The 17,594-nt window shown below is 40.9% G+C and overlaps 2 protein-coding genes across 3 annotated transcripts in view; one reads left to right on the top strand and one right to left on the bottom strand.

Moving 5' to 3' along the window:
• The window catches only part of ano10a (anoctamin 10a), a 31,945-nt gene extending 29,897 nt beyond the window's left edge, over window positions 1–2,048 (bottom strand). Inside the window, exon 1 of the mRNA XM_080039447.1 lies at window positions 1,993–2,048. The gene's annotated coding sequence lies outside the window, so the exon portion shown is untranslated. The remainder of the gene's footprint in view (window positions 1–1,992) is intronic.
• A 213-nt stretch (window positions 2,049–2,261) lies between these two features.
• Window positions 2,262–17,594, top strand: part of abhd5a (abhydrolase domain containing 5, lysophosphatidic acid acyltransferase a) — a 64,252-nt gene continuing 48,919 nt past the window's right edge. Inside the window, exons 1-5 of one of the 2 annotated variants that reach the window (XM_080039489.1) lie at window positions 2,262–2,307; window positions 6,019–6,099; window positions 6,899–6,984; window positions 7,474–7,849; window positions 10,555–10,709. In XM_080039489.1, coding sequence (XP_079895615.1) covers window positions 2,276–2,307; window positions 6,019–6,099; window positions 6,899–6,984; window positions 7,474–7,849; window positions 10,555–10,709 — 730 coding nt within the window. In that variant the 5' untranslated portion in view covers window positions 2,262–2,275. The remainder of the gene's footprint in view (window positions 2,308–6,018; window positions 6,100–6,898; window positions 6,985–7,473; window positions 7,850–10,554; window positions 10,710–17,594) is intronic. The other variant, XM_080039490.1, reaches the window with a different exon arrangement.

The following is a 17,594-nucleotide window of genomic DNA, read 5'->3' as shown; positions in this document are numbered from 1 at the left end:
TCATTGCAATTTTAGTTTATGCTGCACCTACACTGGTATTTAATAAGTATTTTATTTATTGGAGAATTGCAGCAGTATTTTTATATTTGTTATGCATTTTATTTATATCAATCAATCAAACTTTATTTATATAGCACTTTTCATAGAATCAAATGTAACACAAAGTGCTTAATACAACTCCCCCCCCCTCCCCCCCACATCCCCCACCCAGAGATATGCATACATGCAAAAACATTCCCCCTCCCACCCATCCATACCCCAAAATAAGAAATTCATTAAAAACAGGAAGGAAACTGCGCTGAGGAAACGCCATCATCAGAGAGAAAACACTAGAGACTGTAAAACTAAAACAATTCAAAATAAATATATGTTACTGTCAGCTAGTTACTGACAGCTAAAGATGTTCATTCTCCGTTAACTATGAACCGTACCGTACTGTACCGTACCGTGACTTCAAAACCGAGGTACGTACCGAACCGTGACTTTAGTGTACCGTTACACCCCTATTACATACGCATACGGATACGGACGGAGCGTTCTGTCCGTACTCTGCGTACATTACGTCCGTATTTCTGCACGTATCCTGCAAGCTTGCGGATGCGTACCAAACGGACAGAACGGAGCATTACTACCGGAGATCACGGGGGGCGCATAGCCAACAGTTCACTTTCACTTACTTGTTTACAAACATAAACGAAAGACATAATTCTTTAGAAAATGTCTTAACTTTTGAGGAGAGGTTTTTATGCGTTGGTACGAAATTACATACACATTTATCTATCTATGAAGTTACACGGCCGGAGCACAGAGACATACAACTACAACAGAGCAGCATGAGCGGGGATCGCACGGGGAAGAATGTCAGCTAGACGGCAGGATGACGGCAGCAATAGAGAAGTGCCGGAGGTCCGTGCGAGACTAGTTTGTTGACATGTCCTCACAGACCCCCGCTGTCTATAATACAGCCTCTAGTTTAGCCTCTTCCATCGCTACGGTAAAGCTGTTTCTTCCATGGATCTATTATTAAATATTTATTCCAGTTAATTCACTGTTAGACTCTTCTTCTACCTATTTGAGTAACTTTTTACTCTGAGTGGCGCTGCTGCCCACTAATGGTTGATTTGCTTAATGTCGATTCCAACATAATGGGCGCATGGAAGTATGAGGGCAGTGACGGATATAACGTTGTAAACGTACGTCTCTTTTTACGCGCGGAATTGGAGCATAAATGAGCCTTTAGTTGAATTCTCGTCCGTACATTTACTTTACTTACTTACTTTTACTGTAGGCCTATGTAAAGTGGACGTAACTTCATAAGGACTTCTAAAGTTAAAGGTGCAATATGCAGTTTCAGGTGATGGGAATTTGTTTACATTCACAGAGCCTGCAGTTACTTAGTTTACAAAACGTATTTTCTTTACATGCAATTCATCATAAATCAAAATTTAATTATTTTCAGGAACCTGGAACCAAACTAAGCCTAGAGTATTTGTGTAAACCATCTGTGGGCCCTGCTGCTGTAAACAACAACAACAGTGAAACAGTAACTGTTCAGGAAGCTTTTTAACTTCAAACAGTGTTCCAGGGATCACATTTTCCTGTGAGGAAAGTCTGTTTATTCAGTTATGTGAATATACCTTAGAAAATGTTCACTTCTCTGACACACACAAGGTTAATGCACCTTTAAATGTAATTTGATATGCATTCCCAAAGCTATATGTTGTATCATTCAAAGAACTGCATTACTGCATTGCTATGAATGAACATTAGTCCATTATCGGAGCATGCATGTCGAGTTTAAACCTAAACCAAGTATTTAAAGCAGTGAATTTTTGACATTTATGATGAATGCATGCCCCAAAACGGAATACAGCGGTTTGGTTCACATGTAACATTTAAGTGTGTACCAAAAACTGTCAACGCAAAGAAAATAACATTGTGTTAGGTTAAGTATTTGCGAAAGAGCCTGTTAATATTTATTTAGCAACTCACCAAAGCTATCTCCCCTGCTGAGTAGCTATGTTTAGATAGTTGACTGAGAAGGTACTTCCGCAATGCCTCACAGCTACGATCACTTCTTTTGTTACACATAAGAAAATTAGCGCTGCGATGGGCGGGGACAGAAGTGTAATGAGGGTCAACCTTTAAAGACTCCGCTCGGTGGAGTTGTCTTTGAAAACAAATCAAACGTCTTCGATCGTATTGACTCTACGTCAGAGTCTCTTTTTTAGGCCATGTGATTGCGAGTAGTATGAGGGAGGTAGGCCTATTCAGTATGGCCGAGCAAGCAGCGATATCGAACAGAGGGTGAGCGTTTCTTCTATCTGTTACGGCCCTGTTGGTGAACACTTGTACGGTAGCATAATGTAGGCCGTATTCAATATTGATTATCTGTTTAAACGATACTGTGATATTCCGTTTCCATCCGGAAATACCTGCATGTTACTGTTATACATTTCAATAACAAGCTGTCAAGTCAGAAACTAAGTTACCCCGAAGTTCAGGTAGACACTGAATGTTTTTTTACACAGCAACTGTGTCACATTATAAAACAGATTTGTGCCTATCCTGTGTGTCAAAGCGATATCGAAGGTATTTTGCCGAAGGAGGCTACATGTGCCATTTTAAACATTTAATTTTGTTAAAAGGGTATGACATCATTTGAATGTCGTGCGCATCACTGCAACAATGTGGTTACAAGCTACAAGGAGGTTACAAGCTATGTGCTGCTAATGTTAAATAGGGTGATATCAGCTATATTGGGCCATCAGGTAAAATGGTCAAGTTAAGGTTTGAGCCTCTCAGCTCTTTAAAAGGTAACAGCCAATGACTGCAAATGATTTTAAATTGTTGCCAAGACTGTACTGGACATGTAACAATTGATTTGATTGGTCTTTGGTTGCTGTTGTGGGCAGGGCAATGCCTCATATCGAGACTAGACTGCGGTCACGCCATCAATACTTCAGAGAAGCACTGTCACACCAAAACGATTGGGCGTCTACAATGCTTTTTACGGTAAAGCGCCGACACTGGCTTCATGGTGCATTCATGTGCACCTCGTAAACTAATAAATTTACTCAAATGGCCTCAACACTTGTTTGAGACTAGAAAGATAAGCCTGTGTTTTGATTTAAATTTTTTCCTGAAAATGATCAACAGACTGTGATCAGACTAAACTCAAAGCAGTCCTTTTAGTTTAGCCCAGTGGCAGATATAGAACATCATGGTTGGGCCTGGGATTATCTGGATGGGCCAGATGTTTTTAGTTTTTATAAAGTTTATTTTACACATAGGCCTGTATGATTAGGAGAGATAACTAGCGGATCGATAGTGCATATTAATCTGCCTCCTATCAGAATATAGGCTGCCACCCTGTCGGATGTATTACTCCGAACATAAAATAAGAAATATAATACTATGAAAATAAATCTCACATTTCTTAACTCCCCTACAACATGGGTTGTGGCGATTTGGGGATCACGCTAATTTGCCACGTCAAACATTGCATCGCACCGACAACTGAGGAACAAGCATATTGTTAACACCCCTGATCAGCTGATGACCCGCACAAAACCGCTGCAGGTGTTGTGTTTCTGTTGGTGAGATGTGTGAGTAAGCTCCCGGGTATAGACGGGGTCAGTCAGAAGAAGTTAGTCAGCCTAAATAAAGTCTGTGACCATCTCAAAGTTGAAAAGCAAGACTATTAATGAAAGTCCTCTCTCTCTCTCTCTCTCTCTCTCTCTCTCTCTCTCTCTCTCTCTCTCTCTCTCTCTCTCTTCACTACACTGCTGGCAATCAGACGTGGGTCTCTCTGAAATGTCCAAGGGAACTTCACCTTTCTTTTTTGCCTGTTAGGACCACAAGTGTCTCAAACGCTACTTTCACCAACAAAAAAGGGAACCATTTTAGTCTCTGCAGCTGCCTGCAACAGGAGACAGCTGTTAGTAAATATTGCCTAAATAAGTATGGTCACTAAAAAACACAGAAGGCCTAGCTATATGTTGAGTGACTTGCATAAGGCTACAGAAGGCTACAGGCTCAGGGTTCGACATAACGTATAGCCCGATGGCCCGGGGCCAGTAAAATCATATGCAGGGAAAGTTGATTGGCCAGTCACTGTCCCGCCCGGGCCAGTGACTGGCCAATCACAGTTCAGTATCTTTTTGTAGACTACATCATGGTTCATTGAAATGCGCGTTGAGAGTCGTAATGAAAGCAGTGTTTATTTAAGACTCAATATAATAAACCTAATATAAAATATATTTTTTAATGAAAGGCCAGTGGACAACCGATGCGTGGGCGTTTTGTCAGGCGGAGCAACAAGCGGGTGCACTCTCGCTCCGTTGGCAGAGCTGCCTACTGTCCGCCTGCGAGTCGACAAATCAATCGACTTGCTTTGCCCCCTTTCTTTCTTCCCACAGCAGAGGTTGAGGTGCAGAAAATGATAACTGCGCTTTTCCTTTATCTGCCGCCGTAATGTTACAGTATTTGCATCCAAGCCCCAATGGTAATACAAATGAGAGGCGTTATTTAAACGCTGTGAATGCGTCTCCGGTGATTGTGTCGGTTGTAGACAGAAACGAACGGAGAGACTCCGCTCACTGTACAGTTCCTATAGTCGCGCAGTTTGGCACTGTGTTTTCAGGCTTGAGACATTCAATCAGATCGCGGAAGTCTTTCCCATTGAAATCGCTAACGGGGAGAATATCCCCGGTTATTATTTTAGCCACAAACCACAGTTCATCTGCGCGGCGGCTCACTCGCTGGACTTCTGCAGGTGAACTATTCATTAAACTGCCCAAATTCAAGAATAAAAACAACCATCAAACTACTGGACTTTAAAATACTGGCCGACTCTTTCAACATACTTTCAGTTGTAGGCTTCTAATTCAATGTTTGCCTGGTTTTATATTATGTGTATGAGCAATATCAACATTTCATATAATTAACTAAAAGAAAAATAACCAAATCTAAAGGGAATATCTATTCTGTTACAGTATAGATATTCCCTTTAGATCTGGTTATCTTTATTTATTTTTCTAATACAGGTATTATAATTATTGACACTAAATTATGAAGAAAAAAAAAGTGTGTGCAGGGCCAGTGAAAATATACAAGGGGCCAGTAAAACTCGGATCCACTGGCCCAGCGGGCCAGTGGGAAAAAAAGTTATGTTGAACCCTGAGGCTGCTACATCATCAAACAGGGGGCCAGCATACAAAACACAGTCTTACCAGAGCTGCTCAGGCAAGTCTCCAGGGCTTTGAGTTGAAAAAAAAGTGCCAATATCCTCTTCCAAGAGACAAAAGTTGCTCAAAGATAGCTGTTTAGCCATAGTTCCATGTGGCTGATAGTTAATGTGCACGAAACTGCCAGACCAGAGCTAACCGTGATGTTGTGTAGCCTACTCCTAATGTTTGTGGACTGAGTAGCTGATGTGATAGGATGTAGAAGAGGTTGTAAATATTATACAATATTAGTAACTAGACATATTAGATTTAAATTTTCACCAAGAAAAAGACAATTCAATATTAAAATATATATTTTTTAAAATTTTTCTTGAATCTGATTGGGTGGGCCACCTGTGATCCTGGGTGGGCCTGTACTAGCCTGGCCTACCCATAGATCCGCCCCTGGCTTAAAACAAAAACACAAATGTATCTACTTTCTAAATATAGCTTTACTAAGATCATTAAATGCTCACAGTTATCAAGGTACCTTTCAGAAAGCTTACTATCAAATGATTGTCTGTGATTTACTCTTAGTGACTTGGGTGTTCTCGAGGACTTCTAGCTTTTCATAGATTTAGGAGCTTTTAGCGCTAAAATGTTTTGTGAATTACACTTATCTTAAAAAGTTAGGAGTGAAACTCCCCTTAATTTTAAGAGTTAATCCTGAATCAGCAAGTTAGGAGCTACGCTTAGCCTTAAGATGTTTTGTGAATACGGCCCCTGAACTGTATCAACTCTGTTATGGGTCAGTGTTCTTTGCACTCATCCACTTTCTTTTTGTCTTAAGGTTGGTGCAGAGAGCGCTCTCTGTTGTCGGTGTTGACAGTCTGGTTGGCAGTGTGTGGGGCTACATGGACACCACGATAAGGTCAGTCTGCTCTTTGACTGAAGTAGGCCCGTGGTGTAGCCCTTAAATCAGAATAAAATGCATCATTGTTTTAGATAAACAACCTTAAATGGTAAATGGTAAATGGACTTGACTTATATAGCGCTTTTCTAGCCGATTTTCTCAGCCCCAAAGCGCTTTACATATCTTACCACATTCACCCATTCATACACACACTCATACACCGATGGCAGTAGCTGCCATGCAAGGCGCTCTCTGAACCATCGGGAGCAATTTGGGGTTCAGTGTCTTGCCCAGGGACACTTCGACATGTGGCGGGTAGGCGGGGAATCGAACCTCCTTAAATTGCCCCTCAGAAATATGTTCAGCGTCTTTTTCCTTTACTTGGATGTTGGACTGTGCTGAATGATAAATGTATGTAGAAGTTTGACACTAGAAGGCTGGATTCAGCTTCATATTTATGCATCATAACAAAGGATAGTTTGGTTCAAATGTGTGCATTTGAACCAAACTGCCACATTGCTTAGTGATGGTACAGGTGCGAAGGTTTGATGATGCATCTGAAAATAAGCTTTGACCAGCGATGCGCACACACGCACAGTGGAAGTGTTGCCCCCTTTGTCAACCACGTGGAGCAAGCTAATCAGACAAAAGGAATGATCCGGTGTCATCTCCTCTTTTTGACATAATTTGAACTTGCACCATGTGCAGTATGTTTCTGTTTGACACTGCAGTAACACTGTAGTCCTATGTGGAGCTCAGAAGGATGCTGCTCCCAGGCCTGATGTGTGTGTGTGTGTGTGTGTGTGTGTGTGTGTAGGTGGTGCTGGGTCCCTAGCTGGCTGCCAGCATGGTGTCCCTCCTCTCAGAGCCAGCTACAGACTGCAGAGAACATGATGCTGCGATGTAAGGATCAGCTTCTTTAACTGTTTCTAACAACATGTGAGTTTTAAAAATGAACAGATTTCTTTATCCAGTGTGAACCAGTAGTTCCACCGTGGCCATGCACTCGCCTTTAGTCACTCCCTCTTCATAGTGGGCTGGTTTGTTACGCAGCTGACAGTTTTGGCATAGAGGAACACATTGTCACACCTAGCAGTTGATTTTTTTTTTTTTTTACAAAATAGACATTTTCTACAATAAAATATCGAGAGATACTCTAAATCCTAATCTTGACTCAATGAAAAATGTTCTTTGTATGTTCACTCATTCCCAATACTCTGGTAATAACTGAACATGCAAAAAACTAAGCATCACACAAGAGTGAGGTTGTGACATCGTTCTTTGACTACCTTTATTCATCCATTTTAGTTCAAATAATTAAACACACATTCTTGAGAACTTTGTTTCCTCCATCTTCATCTCTTTTTTCCTGGCTCTTCCTTTTCTTTTCAGGTGTAGAAAGCCCTTTCTCCAAACAGTATGTCCACATCTCTGACTGCAACAGGCTGTGGACCCTGAGCTCTAGTAGTGAGCGTGTCAAAGACAGAACCCCTGTGGTTCTGCTCCATGGCTTTGGAGGTGGAGTGGGTCTCTGGGCTCAGAACCTGGACGCGTTCTCCCAGCATCGGCCCGTCTTCACCCTGGACATGCTGGGCTTTGGACAGAGCAGCAGACCTGTGTTCTCCACAGACAGCCAGCAGGCGGAGGAGCAGTTTGTAGACTCTATAGAGCAGTGGAGGGCTAAAGTGGGTCTGGACTCCATGATACTGCTGGGACACAACCTGGGAGGATACCTGGCTGTGTCATACTCTATCAAGCACCCAGGCAGGTGGGTGTTGCTTCATGCTGAAGTGTCATGGTGTTATTCATTTCAAAGGCCTCTTTTATCCTTTGCTAATCATCTTCTTGATATGAGAAGCAATTGATGTGATGAATGTAATACTAAAGGCAAAGCTAAAGTCCCAAATGTGAAAGTAGTTCTATCCGAAACATTTGGAAAATGGGTGTTTCTGACTGACACCAATAACAGTATGAAATGATTTATTTTATATATTTTAAAAACATAATCAGCACATGAGCTTGAGTTTATTTTTAATTTGTTTTATTTAATGAATGTTATTGGTGAATGTGTTATGCATTTATAGGAACTAATCATTTCACATTTTTATTGTTCATTGTTATTACTAGTGCAGTGCCCGTATGGGTTATGTGTATTTGCCAGCTAGTTTAAAAGGTAAGACGTTGGACAGCTTTCGTTAACATGTCAATAGCAGTCAGCTGTGTGTGTGTGTGTGTGTGTGTGTGTGTGTGTGTGTGTGTGTGTGTGTGTGTGTGTGTGTGTGTGTGTGTGTGTGTGTGTGTGTGTGTGTGTGTGTGTGTGTGTGTGTGTGTGTGTGTGTGTGTGTGTGTGTGTGTGTGTGTGTGTGTGTGTGTGTGTGTGTGTGTGTGTGTGTGTGTGTGTGTGTGTGTGTGTGTGTGTGTGTGTGTGTGTGTGTGTGTGTGTGTGTGTGTGTGTGTGTGTGTGTGTGTGTGTGTGTGTGTGTGTGTGTGTGTGTGTGAGACACGCTAAATGAAAATACGATCTTTAACACTAAAGCGGACATGTTTGAGGTGTTGGGGATGTATGTTGAAAGGTTTAAGAATGTTTTGTTTGAGAAGTTATCCCGGCAGTCACTCAGTGCGTTTACATGCAGACTCATAATCGGGTAAATAAACTAATAAGACTTCAACAGGACTTGTAAAATGCATGTAAACCCCTTTATCCGATCTACTATGCACACAAATCGGCACATTAACAGACAAGCGAAGTCGGATAAGAACACCTAGATAACTCGTTCATAGTCGGCATTCTATCTGCACGTATACAGGATCTCATATCGGAGTTCTTGTTCTGCGCTTGCTCGAGAATCCCTGCTGAGGATTTCAGAAGGAAGTGGAAGGAAACAACGTAATAAATAGTAGTGTTGGTGCCGTAAAGGAACCGGACGTGGCTCTATAACCACTTGTTGAAAGGGCTACAGCACCACCTAGCATAGCGGAGTCAGCTATGCTCCAGGCCATTTAGCGAATATATGAAAGGCCATGTATGTATATACAGACAAGTGACGAGGTCCGTTCGAGTGGCGAATTCTATGTCTTAATCCAATCTAGTTGTCCCATGGAAACGCACTGACTGTAGAGCGAGCATGGAATGAGAAATTAAGAAAAGTCTGTGGCTGCCGCAGCCAATCGAATCAGAAGGTTTTACCCGGGGCTTACTTCATGCCCGACTGTTTATGCGCACGCCAGCATGATATAAATATGACAACATCTACATATTTGGTCCAAAAAACTTAAAAATCAAGGATGCACACTCTTGTGCCGTGCGCAAGTCACATGCAGAAGCTCAGGCCGATCTGGCAAACAGTCAGAGAGATATGCGAGCCACAGACAGACGGATAGATAGATAGATAATCCTTTAACAGAGATGGTTAGAAGACAAAAGAACAAATAGACCCCAACCAGAAGAGAAAACTTACTCTGAAATTAATTTGAATACTAATTTGGCCCTTCAGTGTTAACATGACTTTAACAAAACATGCCCACATGTGTAGAGTTGCAGCAGTGTGCTTGTACTGTAGATATTGGCAGCCTATGATAAGAGCAGTGTCTCTCCTGTCTGTGTCTCTAGCAGGCACTGGCTCACCACAAGACACCTGTGATAAAATGTCCTCAACCCTTATCACCCTACTTCATAACTAATGCTAGAAAAAATCTATTAATTGTATACATACAACAACAACATATTGTTATCTCTGTGTCCCAAATAGTCTTTATGTTATAACATGATATGCACTTAGTCAGGGCACACAGTAGGTCCTTCTTTAAGCTGAACTGTGCTCATTATTCAAGTTAGGGCCTGAATCGAATGTTAATAATACAACATAATAGATAACAAGTTTAGGGCTTAAAATACTATTTACTGTGTTAAATGTTAGACCATTTGAGGCAGTTAGCCATTGCAATTGGTATATTGAAATTAATTGTTTGTGGTTCATGGGCAGAGTCTCTATTATATTGTTTTCCCCTTACTATCATCAAGTTTAGCATTTCTTGGTATTCACTCTCAGAGTAGATTGTTTTATTCTGACCTATTTTCATAGCTATGGCCAACTTATTTATTTATTATTGTATTATAAGATGGAGGAGTATAGTGACATCACTGCAGCAAAGTCGGACAGGGCAAGAAACAGAAATATACCATCACAAATGTGTAAAGAAAAATGCAAAAAAAATTGGGCTTCAAAGTTGAACCAGGAAGTCAGTCTTTATGACTTTACCCACAACCATCAGTTTGGGTACAAACCATTCCACCTTTAAGAGGTGTTGGTAGAGCTAAGCTAGTTGTTGAGCTAGCTGAATGCAAATAAGAGAATATCCCAAAATGTTAAATATTTATTTAGATATTTTTAGGATGTATTTGTGGGTCTGTTTAATCCATGTGATTTAACAAAACATTCAAAAAATGTATTTCTTTTTGTCTCTGTCCTACAGAGTAAAGCACATAGTGCTAGTGGAGCCCTGGGGTTTCCCTGAGCGTCCCGACACAGTAGAAGCAGAGCATCCCATCCCAGTGTGGATCAAAGCCTTAGGGGCCATGTTCAGTCCCTTCAACCCCCTGGCTGGCCTCAGGCTGGTCGGACCGCTGGGTAAGCCTGGAGCAATACGCTGCTTTAAAAGTGTACACCATCAAAGCAAAGACTTCTAACTTGTCTTTTATTAATTTAATTAGATGAAAACCTTAATAATTCCTGAGGGGAAACTGAGTAGTGGCTGCCACACAACAGAATACAGTGTGTAGAAATGGGGCTGTAAGAGTTGAGAAGATAAACGATCATCCAACATAAAGACCAGAGGCCGTATTCACAAAACCTTTTCTTAGCGCTAAGGGGTTGATCTACTAATCGTTTGCATGTATAAACATGTGCAAACAGGATTTCACCTGCAAAAAAACGTTCGCTGGTCACAAAAAAAAAGTGATTGTCTACAATAGCTCAGAAGAGACTTACATCTCCATTCCACTTAAAGACACGACTAATGAGAGTTTAGATGGCCAGAAAGATGTTGATGGTGACTTTGTCATTGTGAGCTTTGCAGGTAAAACCACCTACTGTGGCTCAGGTGGTTAAGCGGGTTGGCCAATGATCCTAGGGTTGGCGGTTCGATCCCCGCCCGGCCACTTGTGTCATGGTCGTTGTGTCCCTGGGCAAGACACTTCACCCACCATGCCTCGTGTGAATGTGTATGACTGCTGTATGTTTGAGGTGGTGGTCGGAGGGGCCGATGGCGCTGAATGGCAGCCTCGCTTCTGTCAGTCTGCCCCAGGGCAACTGTGGCTACTATCGTAGTTTACCACCACCGGTATGACTGTGTGTGAACGTATTGAACCTGGAACCCTGTAAAGCGCTTTGAGTACCAAAGAAAAGCGCTATATAAATCCAAGTTTAATAATAATAATAATAATAGATCTGCTAGGCCTGGGGGCGCCTTTAGCTCAGTTGGTAAGGCGTCAGACCCGGGTTCGATTCCCGCCCGCGGTCATTCTCTGCATGTCACTCCCCTCTCTGCCCCATTTCACCTCTGTCTCTCTGCACTATCAATAAAGCATAAAAATGCCCAAAAAATATCTTTTAAAAAAAAAAAAAAAAAAAAAAAAGATCTGCTAGGCCTTGTTTAAGAAAATTAACTTTCAATCTTTGTAAAATACAAAATAAATTACTTTATTTTCTTTAAATAAACCTTAAATGAGTAATTGTCTAATGGATTTGTCTTGCATTACAGTTTATGAGATATATATCAATGGCACAATTTACCGATTGGTATTCTCTCTTGTGGCACAACTCACCCGACACCGGGGGTAAGTTGTGCCTCAAGACAACTTTTTTTCCGAAAGCTATATTTCTTAAGCAGTTTATTTCAGATTCAAAGTTATTGTTGCCAGGGATGCACCACATCCTAAAATATACATTAATATATTAATTGGAGACATTACTGTCAACGCCTCATTTTAAAGTCACTTAGAGTAAAAAGTGGCACAGCTCCCCCCACTCTCCCCTAAATACAATAAAAGGCATTATTTAACACTTTCGGCCATTTAATTATAGCATAAACAAAGATGCGTGACCTATATAACTTTACCGAAACATTTATAGTTAAGCTAAACATACTCGGTAATAGTCAAGGAGCTAGAGATGGCTAATAGTTTTATTAGTAAGACCGCCATCTTGTCTCATTGTTTAGGGTTGAACAATGTTCATTGGTTCATTTTATCGGGGCTACTTTACACCTTCGCCGTAGGCACGTTTATCATTAAATGATTTTCCATCAACTGAAGATAAGGGGTCAGTTAAAAAATAAATAAATGTAACATCCTACAAAACAGGCAGGCTACATCGTCCTGATGCAGGTTCAACCGCAGAGACACCAAGTGATGCCATGTTATTACGAGTCCCAGGAAAGTGGTTTGCTGTCCAACCAACAAATGGTTGAAAGTTGTGAAACTCCATCTGAATGCAGAATGTCAAGCGCTAAAACTCCCCCCAGTTTGGAGCCTACTAAATAATAAGCTACAAATTACTGACACTTGCTAAGTGTTTTTAGAGGTAGGCCTACACTAGAGATGGGAATCGAAACACGGTTCCTCTTCAGAACCGGTGCCGAGTCAACCAATTCCTTGGAATCGTTAACATGGCTGCTTAACGATTCCGCTTATCGGTTCTGCTCGTTGCAAATGCGTCATGACTTGACACTCACGCTGCGTTGTTTTGGTTCAGAACGCAGCAAACATGGCGTTGAGACAGAATCTCTCTAAATGTTGGTTGTATTTCACTTGAAAAGACGACAATACGGCCACTTGCAACAATAGGTAAGTTTCCATTTCGTGAAATGACACGCGCACAAGCACGAGCGCAAGCGAGCAGATGGCGATCCTGACGGTTAAACGTTTTAATGTCCGCTGCCTGTCTAGTCGACACCAGAATTGCCCATTGGACTTGTACATAAAATGTGTGAGAATGAACGTGTTTGTAGGCATATCTGTGGGCTAATAAAAGAGGGAGAGAGATAAAAAGGTGAGAGCAGCGTAAAGTAAAGCAAAAAGGTTTTCTTGCCTTAAGCCCCACAGTGTTTACTCACGTTCGTCAGCTGGTTTGTTTCTTTTTCCTCCCGTCAGCTGTTATAATGCTGCCTTTACACAACATACAGCGGGACACGGCGGTCCGGTGATAAGGAAACAATAGTCTACATTTAAGTTTAACAATAAACTTCATAAAGACACACTTAAAATAACGATCTCTGCCCATACAAAAAGCACTGACTTGGATAACTTGATGGAGCGATCGATGTGCAAAAAACATCCGGCACATGTGTCTGATGACGGGCCGTTATATTAATAATAAACAGCGGGCGGGCTTATAAAAAAGGAAGAGAGATAAAAAGGCGAGAGCCTTTTTCTTTTTCCTGCCATCAGCTGTTCTAATGCGCCCTTTAAGCACGGTGATTGAGACAAACCCAAAACAACACCCTGCGGAACACGGCGTTCCTGTGATAAGGAAACAGTAGCCTACACTAAAGTTAAACAAGAAACTTTGTAACTACACACTTAAAATAACGATCTCTGCCCATACAAAAAAAGACTTGGGTAACTTGAGGAGCGACCGATGTGTCTGATGACGGGCCGACATATTAATAATAAACAGCGCGCTGCACATTAGAACAGCATGTACATAAAATATCTCGTATCTCTCCTGAGAGGGCATACATGATGCTTTTTCTGCAAACAAATGCTTAATTTGCCAAAGTTGATAGTTGGTCTTATCTTTACAGAAGACTTCTTTGTATTTTTTATGTCAGTTGAATTGTGTTTCAAGTTGAATGCAAAAGGCACAAGGGAACTTAATGGCATTTGGGCTTAAAAAGGCAAACTTTTTTTTTTGTATGGACCAATTAATGCGAAAATTGACAATTTCCTAATCCTAAAGTACTCTTGATAATCTTTGCACACACTAGACACACTTCTGATCAGATATTTAAGCAGGTTAATACTTGATAAACAAATTTGTACTTATTTTCTCACACAATGAGAATCGATAAGATAATCGAAAAGGAATCGGATCGATAAGCAGAATCAGAATCGTTAAATTGTTATCAATTCCCATCCCTAGCCTGCACATTGTAACTTTTGTCATGATAAAGATAGATAAGGGTAACACTTTATTATAATGTTCATTTATAAGCAGTGTTGGGAACGTTACTTTAAAAAAGTAATTAGTTATACAGGTCCTTCTCATATAATTAGCATATTGTGATAAAGTTGATTATTTTCCATAATGTAATGATAATAATTGAACTTTCATATATTTTAGATTCATTGCACACCAACTGAAATATTTCAGGTCTTTTGTTGTTTTAATACTGATGATTTTGGCATACAACTCATGAAAACCCCAAATTCCTATCTCAAAAAATTAGCATATCATGAAAAGGTACTCTAAACAAGCTCTTAACCTAATCATCTGAATCAACTAATTAACTCTAAACACCTGCAAAAGATTCCTGAGGCTTTTAAAAACTCCCAGCCTGTTTCATTACTCAAAACCGCAATCATGGGTAAGACTGCCGACCTGACTGCTGTCCAGAAGGCCATCATTGACACCCTCAAGCAAGAGGGTAAGACACACAAAGAAATTTCTGAGCGAATAGGCTGTTCCAAGAGTGCAGTTTCAAGGCACCTCAGTCGGAAGTCTGTAGGAAGGAAAAAGTGTGGCAGAAAACGCTGCACAACCAGAAGAGGTGACCGTACCCTGAGGAGGATTGTGGAGAAGGGCCGATTCCAGACCTTGGGGGACCTGCGGAAGCAGTGGACTGAGTCTGGAGTAGAAACATCCAGAGCCACCGTGCACAGGCGTGTGCAGGAAATGGGCTACAGGTGCCGCATTCCCCAGGTCAAGCCACTTTTGAACCAGAAACAGCGGCAGAAGCGCCTGACCTGGGCTACAGAGAAGCAGCACTGGACTGTTGCTCAGTGGTCCAAAGTACTTTTTTCGGATGAAAGCAAATTTTGCATGTCATTCGGAAATCAAGGTGCCAGAGTCTGGAGGAAGACTGGGGAGAAGGAAATGCCAAAATGCCTGAAGTCCAGTGTCAAGTACCCACAGTCAGTGATGGTCTGGGGTGCCATGTCAGCTGCTGGTGTTGGTCCACTGTGTTTTATCAAAGGCAGGGTCAATGCAGCTAGCTATCAGGAGATTTTGGAGCACTTCATGCTTCCATCTGCTGAAAAGCTTTATGAAGATGAAGATTTAATTTTTCAACAAGACCTGGCACCTGCTCACAGTGCCAAAACCACTGGTAAATGGTTTACTGACCATGGTATTACTGTGCTCAATTGGCCTGCCAACTCTCCTGACCTGAACCCCATAGAGAATCTGTGGGATATTGTGAAGAGGAAGTTGAGAGACACCAGACCCAACACTGTGGATGAGCTTAAGGCCGCTATCGAAGCATCCTGGGCCTCCATAACACCTCAGCAGTGCCACAGGCTGATTGCCTCCATGCCACGCCGCATTGAAGCAGTCATTTCTGCGAAAGGATTCCCGACCAAGTATTGAGTGCATAACTGAACATAATTATTTGAAGGTTGACTTTTTTGTATTAAAAACACTTTTCTTTTATTGGTTGGATGAAATATGCTAATTTTTTGAGATAGGGATTTTTGGTTTTTCTTTACTTTTTTGCCAAAATCATCAATATTAAAACAATAAAAGGCTTGAACTACTTCAGTTGTGTGTAATGAATCTAAAATATATGAAAGTCTAATGTTTATCAGTACATTACAGAAAATATTGAACTTTATCACAATATGAACTTTATCACAATATGCTAATTATATGAGAAGGACCTGTAGTTACTCACTACTTGTTCCAAAAAGTAACTGAGTTAGTAACTGAATTACTTTATAATAGAAGTAACTAGTTACCAGGGAAAGTAACTATTTGCGTTAGCCTACTGTAAAAAAAAAAGTTGCTAGCCTATATGTCAACAAATTTGGATTTTTCTGAGCAGTTTTCACAAGTCAGTTGAAATGAGTAGAACAGACAGGTAGGCCTACTTGTAGGCTACATAACCTTCAATATTTATTGCACATCAACAGACGGCAAGAGGTTTATCCTACACTTCAAGTATTTTGTTCTCAACAAAAGTAGTAGAGGAAACTGTTGGAATGTACTGTGCTAATCTGCTATATCACTGGATTCACTTCAGGGGTGTCGGCTAAAACACCTACTTTCTTTCAAAGGTTTTTTTATTCAACAAAAGATTTGCGAAGCAATTACAGTACAATGATTACGTTTTTTCCCCTTTTTTCTTCCCCCGAACACACCCCGCCCATATCCCACCCCCACACCCAACCACAAACAATCCTGCATCAAAAAATCAGCACAAAAAACAATACACAATGTTAAAAATGACATAACGAAATACACGCTACAAGAAACACAAATAAACAATCAATATGAAAAAAAACAAAAAAAACATAAAGAAATAAAATTAAATCAAATAAAAGAGGGGAGGAGGTAGCTACTCTTCTATTGTTGTTGTTGGTTTTTTTAAATAATTTAGGAAGGGGCGCCAAATTCTGTCAAATTTATTCTCGAATCCCTGGGTAGTATAACGTATTTTCTCTAAATTCATACATGACATAATGTCTCTAATCCAATGTGAGTGGGAAGGAGGAGCAGGATCTTTCCACTTGAGTAAGATAACCCTACGAGCAAGTAATGAGGTGAAGGCCAGTACCTTCAGCTTCACTTTAGGCAAGCCCGGATTTGGAGCAATGCCAAAAATTGCAGTGAAAGGGTTCGGCTCAATTTGATGCTGAAGTACTTCAGAAATTGTTTGAAAAACTGATGTCCAGAACTCAGTCAAGGTGGGACACAACCAGTACATGTGAAAGAGTGATGCCGGTGCGCTCTTACAGCTATCACAGGTCGGGTCTACATCGGGGAACATACGAGCTAATTTAGTTTTAGATATGTGGATACGATGTACTACTTTAAATTGCACAAGAGCATGTCGGGCGCACATGGAGGTAGAGTGTATCCGATCCAGGACTGAATCCCACATGTGATCTGTGAAGGCAGAACCTAGGTCCTGCTCCCACAGGGTTCTTATAGCTGCTAATGAGGGGCTATGCAACTTCGAAAATAAATTTTAATGTGGGGTTTACAGAAAGAAACAAATCGACATGATTGGCTGGCGGTTTATAAGGGAATTGGGGAATTAACTTCTGCGTAAAATGCCTGATTTGCAGAAATCGAAAAAAATGAGTCTTTTCGATACCAAAATGTTTCGTCAATTGAGAAAAACTAGCAAATAGATCATTAATAAATAAATCACCGATGCATTTTAAGCCTTTTTATGCCAGATCTTGAATGCACCATCCACCGTCGAGGGAGTAAACAAATGATTAGCTGCAATTGGGCTGAAAAGTGAAAAATTCTGCATTCCAAAATTCTTCCCAAATTGGGTCCAAATTC

Source organism: Ammodytes marinus (assembly GCF_949987685.1).
Source record: "Ammodytes marinus genome assembly, chromosome: 13".
NCBI classification, from domain to species: domain Eukaryota; kingdom Metazoa; phylum Chordata; class Actinopteri; order Uranoscopiformes; family Ammodytidae; genus Ammodytes; species Ammodytes marinus.
This window is presented reverse-complemented; position numbering and strand designations above follow the sequence as displayed.